This window comes from Corylus avellana, chromosome ca2 (genome assembly GCF_901000735.1).
Source record: "Corylus avellana chromosome ca2, CavTom2PMs-1.0".
Lineage (NCBI taxonomy): Eukaryota > Viridiplantae > Streptophyta > Magnoliopsida > Fagales > Betulaceae > Corylus > Corylus avellana.
This window is the reverse complement of record NC_081542.1, coordinates 13,349,305-13,364,557: the sequence shown is the minus strand read 5'-3', so window position 1 is coordinate 13,364,557 and position 15,253 is coordinate 13,349,305. Positions and strand designations below refer to the sequence as shown.

Below are 15,253 nucleotides of genomic sequence, written 5' to 3'. Positions count from 1 at the left end.
TCCATCATGTTCTGTTTTGAGTGAAACTAAGGAAACAGAAAAAAGAAGATAAGAGGGGAGACTGTCGGCAGTGAAAAAGAGAAAGAAAGGAAAGAAAGTGAGTGATTAGATAGGGTTAAAATGATCTTTCAATATCAAATAATTTCAGATACATAGGTAGATTACCATAGATAGGCTCTTTTAAAGTATAATGATATTTGCTTTTTTTGGTTAATTGGTCTTATATTTTTACCATGGGCTTATTATATTGAGGCATTTTTTAAATTATTTACTTATCATGATTAAAGGCCTTAAGTTTTTATTAAAAAAAAAAAGGCCTTAAATTACAAAAATAATAATAATAAATTATTAAAAAAAAAATTTGGGCAATTTTTTTTTTTTTTTTGGGCCTTATTAATTCAGAGAACCTAGGCAAGCACCTCACTTGCTTAGTGATATAGCCGGCCTTATCTAAAGACATGTCCACGTGAAAGTCAAAGGCCATCATGTTTTCTTCCTCAATTGCATGTAAACGACAAAAATCTTTCTATTATATGCCAAACTAATATACTGCCTTGTCCACACAAAATTAGCAGCCACTTGAGCAAGTAAAGTTCAAATTGAATGCAGAATTGTCTTCTTGGTTATGTTGCAGGCATTAAACTTTGAGTCGTAAAACTTCAAAACAAGTTATTGTTGTTGAGAATTTTCACCACTCCAGGCTGCTACTGCTACATCCACAGGTATAAGAGGAAACAGATCCAATTGTTACTTCTGAGTTCATCTCTTTATATCTTCTTCCTCTTGGTTACATATACAGATAGATATACAAAGATACTGAAGCTGTATAGTCGAGAGAGAAGACATGGCAATCAAAGAGGATGTAGAGAATTGCGTGCAGGAAGAGATGAGACAGCCACTTATGCAGGATCAGAAGAATCTAGCTGATGGACAAGAAGGATCATCTCAGGGAAGCAACAAAGGGCATCCCTGGATGGTTTACTTCAGCACATTTGTTGCAGTTTGTGGTTCTTATTCATTTGGGTCCTGCGTAAGTGCTCTTTCTGCTAAAGAGAATTGATGGAGAAGATGGATAAATGTTCTGTTTTCCTCTGTTGTGTAACTCTCTTTGGTTTCCAGGCAGGTTATTCATCACCTACTCAGAGTGCTATCAGGGAAGACCTCAGTCTATCTTTAGCAGAGGTATGCTAGTGAGTATATCACTCATTCCAGTAATATAAGTTTGGTGCCTCAAGCTTATCTTTCAGTGTATATATGTAAATTCATAATCAAAATATAAAACAACTAGGATGATCTGGATGACAGAACATGTCATCCTTATGAAAATTTCTTGATTTCTTTCTGGGAAATTTAGAGAATTTTTTTCTTAATTCAATGTTATTTCCAATGCTGGCTAACCAAGTCTTTGGACTCTTCACTGTCAAATTGTTTCTTTGCCTTACTCAATTTGTGTGAGTGAATACAGTATTCAGTCTTTGGCTCCATATTGACCTTTGGTGCTATGATTGGTGCAATAACAAGTGGGCCGATCGCCGATTTTATTGGTCGGAAAGGGGTAAGCAAGCAAACGGCGATCATGGTGATTTTATTGGGATCATGCCTACTTAATGAAAACCTTCAGAACTAATTTCTTTGATGTTTTGTTGGATGTCACCATATAACTACATGTCTATTTGTGGAATGAATGCAGGCAATGAGAATGTCTGCTGCTGTCTGTGTTGCAGGGTGGCTGTGCATTTACTTTGCTGAGGTTTCCATCTTTTACTCTTTGATGTCATTTGTGATTTTTAACCACAAAGCAATCAATCCACCAGAAACTTTACCTGATATTCTTTTCTACATGTTGAGTATTACAAAAGGGGGCTGTAGCTTTGGACATTGGAAGGCTGGCTACAGGATATGCAATGGGAGTCTTTTCCTATGTGGTGCATATCTTTTTTCTCTTCCTTGTAATTTAATAAATGCTATTTGATATAAAAATTTACACCTCAAAATTTGGTGATATACCCTATTATGAATTCTTCAATGCATGTATTAACAACTTCGACACCATGCATGATAAGGTACCCGTTTTCATAGCTGAAATTGCTCCCAAGAACCTTCGAGGAGCACTGACAACTATAAATCAGGTAAATATTTACACAAGGACCAATTGGAGAAACACCTTACTTATTTCAAGCTCTGAGGCTAGAAACATATTTTCTTAATTATGAAACTGCAAAAACTCAATGCAAATCTTACTTACTTCAAGCTCTGATGCTGTCTTCTTAATACACAGTTCATGATCTGTGCTGGAGTGTCTGTTGCCTTCATTATTGGGACAGTGTTAACATGGAGGGTTTTAGCATTAACTGGTGAAATTTCTTTACTCAGCCACACTGTGTATTTGACTGTATAAAGAAAAGTGAGATCCAATAATGACAGAGAGCTCACTTGTGGGGTACTTGCAGGACTCGTCCCATGTGGCATTCTAGTTTTGGGTCTCTTTCTCATGCCAGAGTCTCCCAGATGGCTGGTAAGAATACTAATGAAACAAATTCATATATGTTGATGCACGCATGTACTTATACATACAAACGAACCCATTGATAATTTTATAATGATAAAATTAGCAAGAATGCACATGTAGAATTCACCCCATTATAAACATAGGCCAAGAAGGGGAATCAAAAAGGGTTTGAAGCTGCACTTCAGAAACTTCGTGGCAAGGATGTGGATATATCTGAGGAGGCAGACGAAATCCAGGTTCTAATTTCCTATCTCTGAACTATATATTCCAATCCACAATGACAATATGTTAGAGCATTTCACAATATGACATAGCTAGTTAAAAGAGATATCGTGTCACTGCTTGACAGGATTATATAGCAACTCTTGAACTGCTCCCAAAACCCAAACTCATAGAATTGTTTCAAAAAAGATATTCGCGCTCAGTGATTGTAAGTGCTTCTCTCCCTACACATATTCCACCTACTGAATTTTCCCTCTTTGCTTTGCAATCAATTCCCTATGAAAGGAACCATTACCTAAACTAGTTGTCTCTTGATTCTTTACTCACTGATGACCAGATAGGAGTTGGGTTGATGGTATGCCAGCAACTTGGAGGAATCAACGGAGTCTGCTTTTACACTGGAACCATTTTTGAGACAGCAGGTATGGAGACATCCACAAAAATTGTCTTTACGCAACAAGGAGGAAATGAGAAATGCTACATGTACTCATACTTCCAAATGCATACTTTCTGACGTGTGGCAGTAAAACTCACCATTAAATTTTGGATGGATTACTATTAAATTTTGAATCCAATGGTGATTTTTACTGTCATGTCAAAGTGGGAGTAGGATGTGTGTAACATTTCTCAAGAGGCAAAAGGCCTGTTACAAGCCCCGACTTTGACAAAAATGAGAGAGAAGTTGGGCTTATTGACACCATTCTCTTTGACCAGATAAAAGTATATTCTCAACTAGATTTAGCTCTCTATAGCTTCAACAGACCTTTCCCATCTTTCGAAGAGGAAATTAAAATGATGGAACAGCTTTAAGCAGATATTTGAAATGTAACTCAGATCTAAATCGCAATCTAATTATTGTGTCTGCAATACCTCAGGATTTTCTTCCAGTATTGGAACTATAACCTATGCATGTATTCAGGTTATTAATTCTCACTCACATTTCCAGTTCCATGCAAATCTCCAATATCTCTTGCTAACATAAACATCTTGAGATGATTCTCTTCTGCAGGTTGTGGTTACTGGCATGGGAGCTTTTTTCATAGATAGAGCTGGAAGGAAGCCACTATTATTGGCAAGTCTTTGTGCAGAACATCATTAGCTTATAATTTGCTCATATGAATTTTCATTTGAGGTTTTGTACTACTGTTTCTGTTTCACTTTAGGTTTCAGGAACAGGGTTGGTCCTAGGTTGTGCACTAGCAGCAATTGCATTTTATATGAAGGTAATTGTGAAGCTGTCAACCTTAAAAGCTTCCTCTGGATTCCCATAATATTACTGTGTAAAGAAAGATTGTTTTGTGAACCAGGTTAATGAATTGGCCCTCCAGGCAGTCCCAGCACTCGCTGTAACTGGCATACTGGTAAGATCAACTGCTTCTGTAAATTACTTTATCCACTCAGATTGGTCTCAGTAAACATGACTTCTCTATTCTTTCCCTTGTGTTGTCTAACAATTATTCTTTGATGTCAGCTGTACATAGCATCCTTTTCAGTAGGAATGGGTGCAGTCCCTTGGGTTGTGATGTCTGAGGTAATTAGAACCAGCAAGATTTTCATTCTTAACTATGCTTGGATCATGCCACTTTTTGTGAGTGTACGCGTGAATATTGAGTCCCACGTTAAGGAAAGATAAACAAAGTGAACACTTAATTTACATAAGTAAACTCAAACTCATTAGTTTAAGCTTTTGAGTTGGAGTGGTACCCAAACAAACATACATGTATATTAATGTACTTCTTGTACGTGTGTCACTCTTTGAATTTGTTTGTAAATGATTCATACACGAGAAGTTAGGTCAATATGGAAGATACTCACATGTAAGGAAAAGATTTGCTATGAGTAAAAATATGAGTTTTTAGTCCCACATTGAAGAAAAATAAACAAAGTGACCTCTTAATATATATATATATATATATATATATATATACAAAGTAAATGCTTAATATATATGAGTGGATACAAACCCATTAAGGGTCTGTTTGAATGTGCGTTTGAAAATCCTAAAAGTATGTTTAACACTCAAAAAGTCTATTTGAAGATAAAAGTACACGTTTGGTAAAAAAATTGAAAGCCTTTTAAGGGTCCAAAATGGCCAAAAAAACACTTTTGGCAAAAGTTTAAAAATAATGCTTTGCCGAAAACTATTTTTTAATTTAAAAGCTATATTTTTTAAACGCAATTCCAAACATGTTCTAGGTTAAGCTTTTAAGTTGAAGTGGTGTTCAAACATGTATATTAATGTACTTTTTAGTGGACTCAGCAGTCGATTCTCTCCCTCACACAACTAATCTGAAAAATGCCTTCTGCTGCAGATATTCCCTATCAATATCAAAGGACGGGCTGGAAGCCTCGCTACACTTGTCAACTGGTTTGTTGCATGGCTATGTTCCTACACTTTCAACTTCCTTATGACCTGGAGCACTTACGGTAAAGCTTTTCCATTTCAGCCAGAAAGTTCACTAACTCAGCAACATAAATTTTTAATATTGAAAGTATATCCTAAAGTTAGATATGGCAATATAGAAATCATTCTTAGTGCCTGTTTGGTTTAGCGGTTTGAAAAAATAACGATTTCAAAACACTGTAAACGAAAATGCGATCTTTAAGTATCTGGTAAAATCGAGGTTCGGCCTAAAAAGAATTTGACACTATACTCTTTTGAACTGGGGTTTTGAGCATGATCTCAGTAAATACTAAATTACTTGTGTCTCTGGCTTCCAGGTACCTTCATTCTTTATGGTGCAATCAATGCACTGGCTATATTGTTTGTGGTCTTAGTGGTACCTGAAACAAAGGGGAGAACTCTGGAAGAAATCCAAGCAGCCATTAACACATGAAGAACTGGAGTTGAAGGGGGAACAGAAAAGGAAAAACAAAGACACAAAAACCATCCTTTCTGGGAAATTTTTGACTTGTGATGTCCTGCTTGTCATTGGAAGATTTTTATTTTAAAATCTTTGTTTCCTTGATTTTTGGTATTCTTAGGGTTTCTAATTAAATTAGAGTAGTCATATTATTCAACTAGGATCTGTTTAGAAATAAGTTTACTAGGTAATTAAGTTTTATGCAGCCTATAAATTGGCTCCTCTGCCATAAAGCCAAAAAAAAAATTTCAGTTTCATCAATAAATATTCTTTACATTACTATGGATTCCAGAATTTTCCTTGTGCATTAAGGTACCATTAGGGTTTAGTTGTGCACTTGTCCTTCCTCTGCTCTCACGCTATGTCAAATTTTGTTTGAAATTTTGACATGGGTCCATTGGATATCTCAAGAGATTTCTTCAAAACCACAAGAATTTTGTGATGCTGTTTTTGAATGTAAGAAACAAATATTGTTTCTTTGAAGATAAAAGTGGATATTTATTGAGGGAGGATTAAGTGGAAAAAAAAAAAAAGAAAAAGAAAAAAAAAATGGAAGAGACTGGCCTCTCAAGGAAAGATCAACCAAAGAAAGGAAAGCTTATAAGCAAAGCAAAGTCATATTTGTTAAACGGAAAAACTTCATTCTAGACCCTGAGTTCAGAATTATTACGTATTTTGAGAAGACTCTTAAATTTAAAAAACTCTCAATTTCACACCTAAAATTTCAATTTGATGTAATATATCCTTATTTGTCAGCTTTTAAACGTTAAAAGCGACAAAATAACCATTATACCCTAACTTTTTTTTTTATTAAAAATTTTAAATTTACCCCCAATTTGAAATTAAAAATAAAGTTATTATAAAAAGAAAAAATCACAAGGTGACCCACGGTTGGTCACCTTGTGACTTTTTTTTTCTTCATTTTTTTTTTCATTTAAAAAAAAAAAAGGGAATATTGAAGGGTAATTTCGTATTTTAGGGGGTTCCGTAGGGTTCCGGCAAAAATTAACGGAGGAGGGTAAATTGCATCAAGTTTAAAGTTTGAGGGGTGAAATTGAGAATTTTTTAAATTTAGATAGGTCTTTTCAAAATGCACAGTAATTTAAAGATCTTTTATAAAGTTTCTCCTTGTTAAATTGTTATAGTTGTTTTTTATTATTATTATTTTATTTATTTTTATCGCTTAAGCATAAGAAAGAGTACTGATTCACATAGTTGTGAAGGTCCGTTTAATAATCTACATGCATTATAAGCTATGACTTAAAACTAGATCACTTTAGAATATCAACCACTGAGGTTATTCTAAAAAAATTAAAGAAAATTGTCTAATACCCCTATGTGTTTTGGTAATTAATAATTACTAGCACATAACCCGCGCTATGCGCGGAATTCTTCATTATAATCTAATTTCAAAAAAATTAAACGCATCTCATCTTACTTTTCATTATAAGTTAAAATAGGTGTGAGCAAAAATTTATTACGCCTTTTTTAATGAAAATGTATACTAAATGTTATACACCAGTACATTACTAAACATGTACTTTTTCTTTTTAAAGTGTATCAAACATGTACTTAATGAAAAGTATAAAAGAAAAAAAAAATAGCAAGAAGAAAACTTGAGTTATAATTATCAAAATATTAATAAAAAATTAGTAGGAAACTCTGCATACCTCTGCTATGCAGAGTTTAAAAATTTTTTTGAGTTCATTTGTTTGGCTCCCTAGCACTTCTTGTGTTCTTAAGACCATAAAATCTATTTTTATTCTATGTTCATAGATTAATAATTGAATGTCCAAGATAATTTTAATTTGAGAATAGTTTCATGAGAACAAATTTATTTTGATTTGTTATGATTTTTGTTTATATCAAATATATACTCTGTTTGATTTATTATGATTCAAAAAGATAATAAATGCTTAATTTATTTTGAAGAAAAAGATAATAAAGTCTCTTTTAGAGACTTTCCCCTAATAAATTTAATAATCTAACACTACCAAGACTATTCCAAATTACAAGTAGATTGCTTTATGTTGACCCCATGACAGGAAAATCCTGATGAACTCTGATGTTGAATTTACAACCAGCTTATTCAAATCGTCTCACTCACTCATTTTACATCATCTTCTTAACCATCCAAAGATAGAGTCACAAGAATACATCTTTCAAGGAAGTCAACAATTTGGCGATTCCTTATAATCTTGGGCGGCTTATATTGACTCGCCGGAGTTCCATTCTCAATGGCCAACCGTAATAATCCATCAAAGCTGCCAGGCTTTACAATGGACACTGCCAAAGGCCCCATTTCACCTCTTTTCCTCTGCACCATGTAAATGCCTCCTAAGCTATCTTCAATGGAGGAACCACACCTCTTTAGAATTACAGCCGACTCTTCAAACTTTCCCTCCTGCAGAAGCATACATCCCTCTCTAACTTCTATATAAATCTTCAACTCCTTTGGGCTCAATGTTAAGTCCAAGAAACTTGCAAACTCTGTAATCTCTGCTTCCATGGCATTCCTTAACACAATTTGGAAACTTTCCATTGCAGACATCAAATCCTTCTCAGTTACTATCTCGGAAGTGTTTTTAGGAGCTCTCATCACAAACTCCACTTGTGGAGATGAATTATAGAAACCAACGACTCTCACAATATCACCTAACCGGTATCGATAAAATCCTCTATAAGTAGTCACAACCACTTCATACATCTTCCCTACCTCTACACCAGAAATGTCCACTGTTTCTTCACCAACAACATTTGTCTCATGATCCAAACCAAATGGAAGAAACTCAAAATATGCTGCAGTCGGAAGCAAAACGAATCGGGTCGTCTCTGGAGGCTGCATGATATCCAAGTTGATACCCACACAGCACTCTGAAGCAAAGTAGTCTCCACCCAACACAGGTACTTCCCCTGCATAATGCTTAAGCTTAGGATAATACTGCTTCATGCTCCCTGTGATAACACACCTAATGTACCGCACATTAGGCCACAATTTACACACTATTCCACCCCAATTCTTCTCCTCACAAATTGACCGAATTCTAGTTGACAGTTCTGGTTGAGGCCCGCCAAGAACTTCAGCAACAGAATCTCTCATTACAACATCAGAAATCTCTGAACTCAGAACCCCACATTCAAGATCATCGCATAGCTGCTTCCACTTGGACTCTAAAATACCAAACACTTTGATCAAGCCTATTGCATACGGGACTCGAATAGCATCAATAAAATCAGAGTTCCTAAGGCCACAAAGAAGGTGGCAGTACATCTGGTGCTCCACATTTGATCCAAGAATGACTTCCCGGGGACTAGAAGAAGCTTGAAACTGAGACCAATTCGAGCTACTGTTCTGCAAAGGAAATGAAGAAGCAGCCATAACCTTAAAACCACCTTTGGTAGTCGTAATATTATCGGCGTACAGAAACCATAGGATCTTATTCAGTGAGGTCCTAGGAGGAAATAACCTATATGAAAATTCACATTCACTTGTTATATAAATCTATATAGAAACCCTAAATCCTATATAAAAAGTAAAAACTATATTGAACGAGCACATTTAGTTATAAGATACAACGAACTTTAACAAGTTACCTTTGAAGAATAGCGTTGCTGCCCTTATGAGCTATGAAAGAGGCAGCTTTTGAGAGCTTTGAATCAAAGTAAGGGATCAGTTTGGGCTTCATGGTAGTTGCCCCTGAGCTGTTATCCAAAAGTTACAATTATCAGAATACCACCCAATATTAGTGATCAATTACAAACCTTCCAATTAAGTTCTTCATTGGATCAAATTTAAAATCAACATCATAGCAAGTCTCAGTAGTTTCAAAATTTGATGTGAAATATGGCCTTCAGAAAATCCAAATCACCCAAAAAAGATAAATACAAAACGGCATCAAAATTAAATTTTTAGGTCATAATGTTTAACAAGGATCAATAAATCGAATTTCCCAGATAAATTATCAGATGAATCAAAGATATGGAAAAAATAAAAATAAAAATCGTCGAGTTTAGGGAATCAAACTCGATGACTGTCTGAGGGGACGAGAACGGAGCACCTGTAGAAGAAACAGAGCAGAGGATCAACGGAGAGGAGAGGCTGATCATGGTCAACGAGACCGTTAGCCATGGAGTTGATATTGTCAACGTAGTCATCGTAGGAAGACAACGGCACGGCGCGACGGAAGGTGGCTGCGTCGACCGGCGCATTGAAGCCTTGTAGGTAGGGCCGAAGATAGCGTACGGCGCCCTGGCGTTCGAGGATGGACCGGAGAGTCTCGTGCTGGTGACGCGTGGCGTCGCCCGTGGGACCCTCCAGCATCTTCATGATCTCCTCGTCTGTCATCTCCTCGGGGTGCGTTGGGCAAAATCGTCCGCTCACGGGCGCAGGTTAGCAAGCGGCGCGTGGCTCGCCGTTAACGCGGGGAAATCGGAGTTGTTCTTGTAGTATACGAAAATGGGATCTCACATAAATTGCCCCTAGCTTGGTGAAAGTGTTTGTAGTTTTAGGCGGTCATTTTGGTAATTGCACATTTGCACTCCTGTTCATGTCTGTCGTTAAAGTCCGCACACAGGTTTTGGCGGTGGGAGACTTGGCTCAATCAAAATATTATTTCAACGACGAATAATTTTTCCCATTATTTTCAATGATAAAGTCACCTCTGTTCTGTAGCACCCGAATAGCTCCGTACAATGTCGATATACAAAGAAAAGAAAATACCTCATACTTCTTCATTCTGCTCGATAAACATTTTTCAGAGAATTCATTCTTACAAGTATCTCCGACGAGGCTCCGATATGATCCATCATTGATGGAGTTAAAGGGTACTTTTGGTATCTAAAAATGTCAGAGAAAGAATGGAGAGAGAATTATGGGGTCCTTGCTGGCACATTGAGTGGAGGAAAGTTTACAGTATCGTGGACCTATGAGCATTGGAATTTTTCTTTTCGGTTCATAGAGACAGAGCTGGGCCTACTCCCATGGGCTACAGAGACAGGCAGATCATGATATGCGAGAATTACAACAATGGCCCAAAGTTCTGTGAGAAACAACCTCCTCACTTAAGAGAGAAATATTTGCTTCAATTCTCAATGTGTAATTGTGTTTAATTTAATAAATGAATAGTTTATTAAATTTGACTTGAACTTGGTTCATTTAATAAATGAATCAAGTTTGAATACTAATACTGGTTCCATTATTAGACGAGCCGAAATCGCATAGATTTGACTCAACTCAACAACAATGGCTTGTAAACAAAATCCATATAAATTCAACTCGATTGATTCAAACTCATTTATGTACATGTGCATGTTAATATGGTAATATAGATGTATGATAGGACCTCAACCTTTCCTAAGCCTTTGAGATTGAGGTAAAACACACTATGGTAGAATCAGTCAAGGCCTGAGAGGCAATAATTTGTTTACCTTGCTGCTCGAGTTTGACTCTTTCGGTTTCTTGGAGTTGAACTCAAGCCGAGTTAAAAGTCGGCTAATTTTAGACAAGCCAAGTTCAAACAACTATTTGAATCTCGAGCTAGTTCGAACAAGTAATACTCGACTAGATTGAAGCCCTATTTGGAATTAACAAAGTGAATTAACAAGAGGATTTTCTTCTGTTAACGAGGCCATATTTTACTAATTTTTTTGTCTTGCTATTAATTTTGAGTGCACTCTAAGCATATATCCTTGAAAGGGTTCCCCCCAACACACACAAAAAGTCAAAGAGAGGGGGGGAGAAGTTACATTAACAAATCTAAACCATTATTAAACAAATCAAATTAACTGAGATTAGCATGAAATTAACTTGCAAAGATGACATCCATTAACGTAAAAGAGTGGCCGCCTGCAGAGCAGACGTAAGCGCCTAGTAAATATTATAAAATGTCATCTCTATCCTTGTATTGTATCTACCAAAACGAGTAAAAACAGTGTTAAATGATTTACAATTCATAGCAGAAGAAAGTGTTCCTCAAAAACTGAGAAAAAAACAAAAAGAATTTAACTGTTTCTCTCTGTCAATGTGTTCTTCTTCCATATACCTTTCGATGGAGAAGTTTTTGTTGTTATCTTTACAACTTGCTGCTTTGGTTGTCGCCTCTTTCTAGTGACATGTTCTTCAGCTGTGGTGATTACTTTCACGACATCAACTTTCACTATGTGATGATCAGAAGTCCCTTTGGATGAAAAGACTGAATATGATCCAGGAACAAACTTGTAAGGTGAATTTGGGGATACCAATACATAGTCCACCCGAGTTCCGTACTTGCATGTTCCCTGCACACCTGCATATCAAATGCATTCAGAATGTTTTGTAATACGACTGCCATACAACTAAGATAAAACCAAATGACTAATTTTCACTGTCACGTTATTCTAGTCGTATACATAAATAGCATTTCTCTAAAAATTTAGACAAAAGGGGCAAAGAGGCAGGTGATAGATTTTGTATTACTTTGGCCTTTGGCAATCATGACTACTGATTCGCATTCTCCTGCAAAGTCCTTGCCATCTGTATACTGTTTGCTCTTCAAAAATCTCATCACTTCCACCTTTGGTGTTGGCTTTCCCATCTCTTCATAGTACTGCAACACATAAATCCATTGATCAGATGAATGTAATATATATATATATATATATATATAGTATCAGTGAGGTTTTTCCAATTTACATTTACAATGTCAGTCCATCTTTCTTGTGAGTAATCTGTTTCATCAAGAGAATTGAGACCTCCAGCTAAAATGTGAGGTTCATCACTAGACTGAATCATTGCATTTATCTGCTTCATCCTCCAGTTCTCATCAAGATGATCAAGGTGGGTGCAGTTGAAGTTCACTTCCCCCATGTGGGGTACATCAATGGTGGCCTTTAGAACATTCCTGTCACCAAAAAACACAAAAAGGGAGTCACACAATGTAATTTTTCCTGTTTATTGTTGTTGTTTGTTCAATTCTCTTTTAGATAATCTTTTCTTTCTTTCTTTGTTGTTGTTGATGTTATTATTATTAATTTTATTGTATATTGGGGATCTCAAGAATCAAGAACAAGGCCATGCCACTGCCAACTGCTAACAGAAAGAAGATTAAAGGGTCTCCAAATATAATTTATGTTTTTAGCAGAAGTAAAAACTGATGAATGACACCTTCCAAAAAATAAAGACTAAATTTATGACATTGATAACGAATTCCATATAGTGAAGACAAATTTCTTTCTTTCTGTATTAATGCTTTTACCAAATAATAATAAATAAATAAATAAAAATCCTCCATGAATGCTACATTTTAAAGGAATAAGAGGATGAGTCGCCCTCGTACTTCTCAATCATGCTAATAATTTAATAGCATAGCAAACCTGCATTGCAGTTTTACCAATGCACATCTTACCTAACCTGGATATTTTATTATTGTAACTGTGATACTTCATTTTCTCTCAAAACAAACAAATTTTAAGGCTGGAAAGGAGCCAAGGAGTTGGGCTCCTAGACTTTTCAGTGATGTTGACAATCATAATAGATAGAGCCTAGAGGAAATGCTGAAGCCTGAAGCAACCAAAACAAAATGAAAATCTTCAAAATTTTACCATTCTATGGCATTTCTTTTAGCTGGGAAAACACTGGAAATGATTTGAACAAATTCAGGGGAATTGTCAAAAAAACAGTACATTTCTCGGAAAAAGGAAACTCTAGAATGCTGCAGGTTCAGCTTTCTATCAATCAGAAATTCTATGGATTATCCAACAAAGGTTCATCGTTCCATCCCTGATCCCTTTACTAAATATTGGCAATAATTCAAGATATTGCCACAGTGATCTGGAACAATCGAAACAACCCAGATGATAATATAGAAAAACTGATAAATATCGAAAATTCCTATCCTGCATCACTGCATACAGCTGTAACTGGGATTCGGACAGAACCACCAATGTGTCAGATCTGTCTACATACATTAAAGATCAATCATCATTAACAAACCACACCTTCAATTATCAGTCTTCTTCTTCTTCTTCTTCTTCTTATCAACATTATAATGGCATAATTTTCAGAAATAAATACCTTTGTAAGATAAACTTTTTGACTCTGAAAAGTTACCAAAACAGTTTTGGAGTTATTTCATAAGGAAAAAGTTCAGAATAATTGGTAGCTTTAGATTTTTTTAAAAAAGTACTAATCTTGTCAAGTTTTCTTGCAAAGGTTGGGACCATGGGAATGAGCACTTAAATGAAGAACATTTTAATTAAATGCACCGCTTTAATTTGTTAGGAATAAAAGGCAGCATCATTAATTTTCATATTGGACAGATTGCAATCAATGCTATGGAAAAACAGAGACAGAAACAAAAAAAAAAAAAAAAAACAGAGGAAACCTGATTAAAATTCCAAAATGGATTCAATGAGATAGGGAAAGAAACTAAATATTCACCTGAAATCAGAATCATCATAGATCTTCTGAACTTTCCACCGCTTAATCGGCCACCGCGACAAGATGGCGTTGCCGTACTCCGGCGCCCAGCTCTCAGCAAACACATAATTCATCCCCAAAGCACCAGCCAAATCAGAGAGAGGCTTCATGGCCTTCTCTTCCTCCGCCTTCACATCTTGCAGAGCCAATATATCAGCATCCAACTCTCTCAGCACTTCAAGGACAGTCCTACGACTCCTATACCCCTCACCATCCCCACCATTTACCGTACTTGCAAAGAAGCTCGCAGTGGATCTCAATGGAGCTTTTCCTCTCAAAATTCTAGTTGTTGTACTAGCTGAAGCGGCGGCAGCAGCAGCAGAAGAAGAACCCTCCCTTTCATCAAAGCTCAATTGTCTACTCCTCAATAAAGAAATCTCGTTATCAGGCAAATTTATCGACACCCGTAACTTCGATTTCTCGAACTTTTGTTGCTTAGAAAGATTGTCCTTACCATTCATGGAAATGGTACTGGGATGCAAGGGAGATTGCTTTAAAATACTTTTCGGACGATCATTTGCAGACTTTGTTCGTAATTTTATGTCCATAGACCGCACCGCCTTCAATATATCTCCATTTTCGTTGCCAAAACTCGCCGTCTTCTCGGCCTCCGGAACTGCGGATGCCATGGAGAACAGGGCAGCATTGAAAGTCGCTATCCTTATCGGTTTCTCTGTCTTTAGATCACCCAAATCCCCATTCGGGTGAACCACAGCCGACCCATTAAGGCTCGGTTCGTTTTTCGCATCAAACTGAGCTTTGGAGTTAGTTTTCCCGAACCGTTTGACGAGAATTTTGGGCTTAGAGTGGTGGCGAATGGGCCAGCGGAGGCGGTAGCAGAGGCGACGGAGGTTCTTGTTGAGAAGTTTGAGCATATTTTGGAGTAATGAGGTTGGAAGAGAATGGATTGTAGGGCTTGTTAGAGCATGAGAAATGGGCGGAGACGAAAGTTGCAGTCTTGTAGAGTTGTCTTCAACTACTCTGCCTCTCCTCTGTTTTTGTTCATGTGTAGAGTTGCAGTCTTTAATTTAATTTTTTTTTAAAGTATATATTATTAATTGTTTTTTTTTTTTTTTATAAATTTTAATCATATTATCAAATTATAACGGTTTAATAACTAGGGTTATTTTATTGAATTTAAGCTTTTGGTTTCCTTAGAGGGCATGGAGAGAAAGAAAGAAATCTTCCAGGAAATGGGTTGGT

The 15,253-nt window shown here is 36.3% G+C and overlaps 3 protein-coding genes across 3 annotated transcripts; 1 reads left to right on the top strand and 2 right to left on the bottom strand.

Annotated features, from left to right (window-relative positions):
• The first annotated feature begins 563 nt into the window (after positions 1–563).
• Positions 564–5,874, top strand: LOC132171252 (sugar transporter ERD6-like 7). The gene is made up of 19 exons (XM_059582522.1): positions 564–722; positions 800–1,030; positions 1,120–1,182; positions 1,466–1,555; positions 1,691–1,750; positions 1,860–1,925; positions 2,064–2,129; positions 2,279–2,354; positions 2,451–2,515; positions 2,653–2,745; positions 2,859–2,939; positions 3,069–3,153; positions 3,607–3,650; positions 3,741–3,803; positions 3,895–3,954; positions 4,039–4,092; positions 4,203–4,262; positions 5,044–5,158; positions 5,453–5,874. Exons 2-19 carry the CDS (start codon positions 845–847, stop codon positions 5,566–5,568), a joined length of 1,443 nt encoding a protein of 480 aa, XP_059438505.1. The 5' UTR covers positions 564–722; positions 800–844; the 3' UTR covers positions 5,569–5,874.
• A 1,690-nt stretch (positions 5,875–7,564) lies between these two features.
• On the bottom strand, positions 7,565–10,345 carry LOC132171205 (probable indole-3-acetic acid-amido synthetase GH3.6). The gene is made up of 3 exons (XM_059582463.1): positions 9,654–10,345; positions 9,190–9,297; positions 7,565–9,062 (listed from the first exon to the last, which is right to left on the bottom strand). Exons 1-3 carry the CDS (start codon positions 9,938–9,940, stop codon positions 7,721–7,723), a joined length of 1,737 nt encoding a protein of 578 aa, XP_059438446.1. The 5' UTR covers positions 9,941–10,345; the 3' UTR covers positions 7,565–7,720.
• Positions 10,346–11,465: 1,120 nt separating this feature from the next.
• LOC132172345 (uncharacterized) lies at positions 11,466–15,056 on the bottom strand. The gene is made up of 4 exons (XM_059583828.1): positions 14,012–15,056; positions 12,266–12,473; positions 12,050–12,179; positions 11,466–11,879 (listed from the first exon to the last, which is right to left on the bottom strand). Exons 1-4 carry the CDS (start codon positions 14,923–14,925, stop codon positions 11,596–11,598), a joined length of 1,536 nt encoding a protein of 511 aa, XP_059439811.1. The 5' UTR covers positions 14,926–15,056; the 3' UTR covers positions 11,466–11,595.
• Positions 15,057–15,253: the final 197 nt, after the last annotated feature.

Coding starts and splice junctions, on each gene's coding strand:
- LOC132172345 (XM_059583828.1), bottom strand. CDS start 14,925: ATGCTCAAACTTCTCAACAAGAACCTCCGTCGCCTCTGCTACCGCCTC. Junction 12,474..14,011: donor TATGATGATTCTGATTTCAG/GTGAATATTTAG, acceptor TTTTGGTGACAG/GAATGTTCTAAAGGCCACCA. Junction 12,180..12,265: donor GATGGACTGACATTGTAAAT/GTAAATTGGAAA, acceptor TATGTGTTGCAG/TACTATGAAGAGATGGGAAA.
- LOC132171252 (XM_059582522.1), top strand. CDS start 845: ATGGCAATCAAAGAGGATGTAGAGAATTGCGTGCAGGAAGAGATGAGA. Junction 2,130..2,278: donor CACTGACAACTATAAATCAG/GTAAATATTTAC, acceptor CTTAATACACAG/TTCATGATCTGTGCTGGAGT. Junction 2,516..2,652: donor CAGAGTCTCCCAGATGGCTG/GTAAGAATACTA, acceptor TTATAAACATAG/GCCAAGAAGGGGAATCAAAA.
- LOC132171205 (XM_059582463.1), bottom strand. CDS start 9,940: ATGACAGACGAGGAGATCATGAAGATGCTGGAGGGTCCCACGGGCGAC. Junction 9,298..9,653: donor CTGCTCTGTTTCTTCTACAG/GTGCTCCGTTCT, acceptor TTTGGATAACAG/CTCAGGGGCAACTACCATGA. Junction 9,063..9,189: donor AGCAACGCTATTCTTCAAAG/GTAACTTGTTAA, acceptor ATTTTCATATAG/GTTATTTCCTCCTAGGACCT.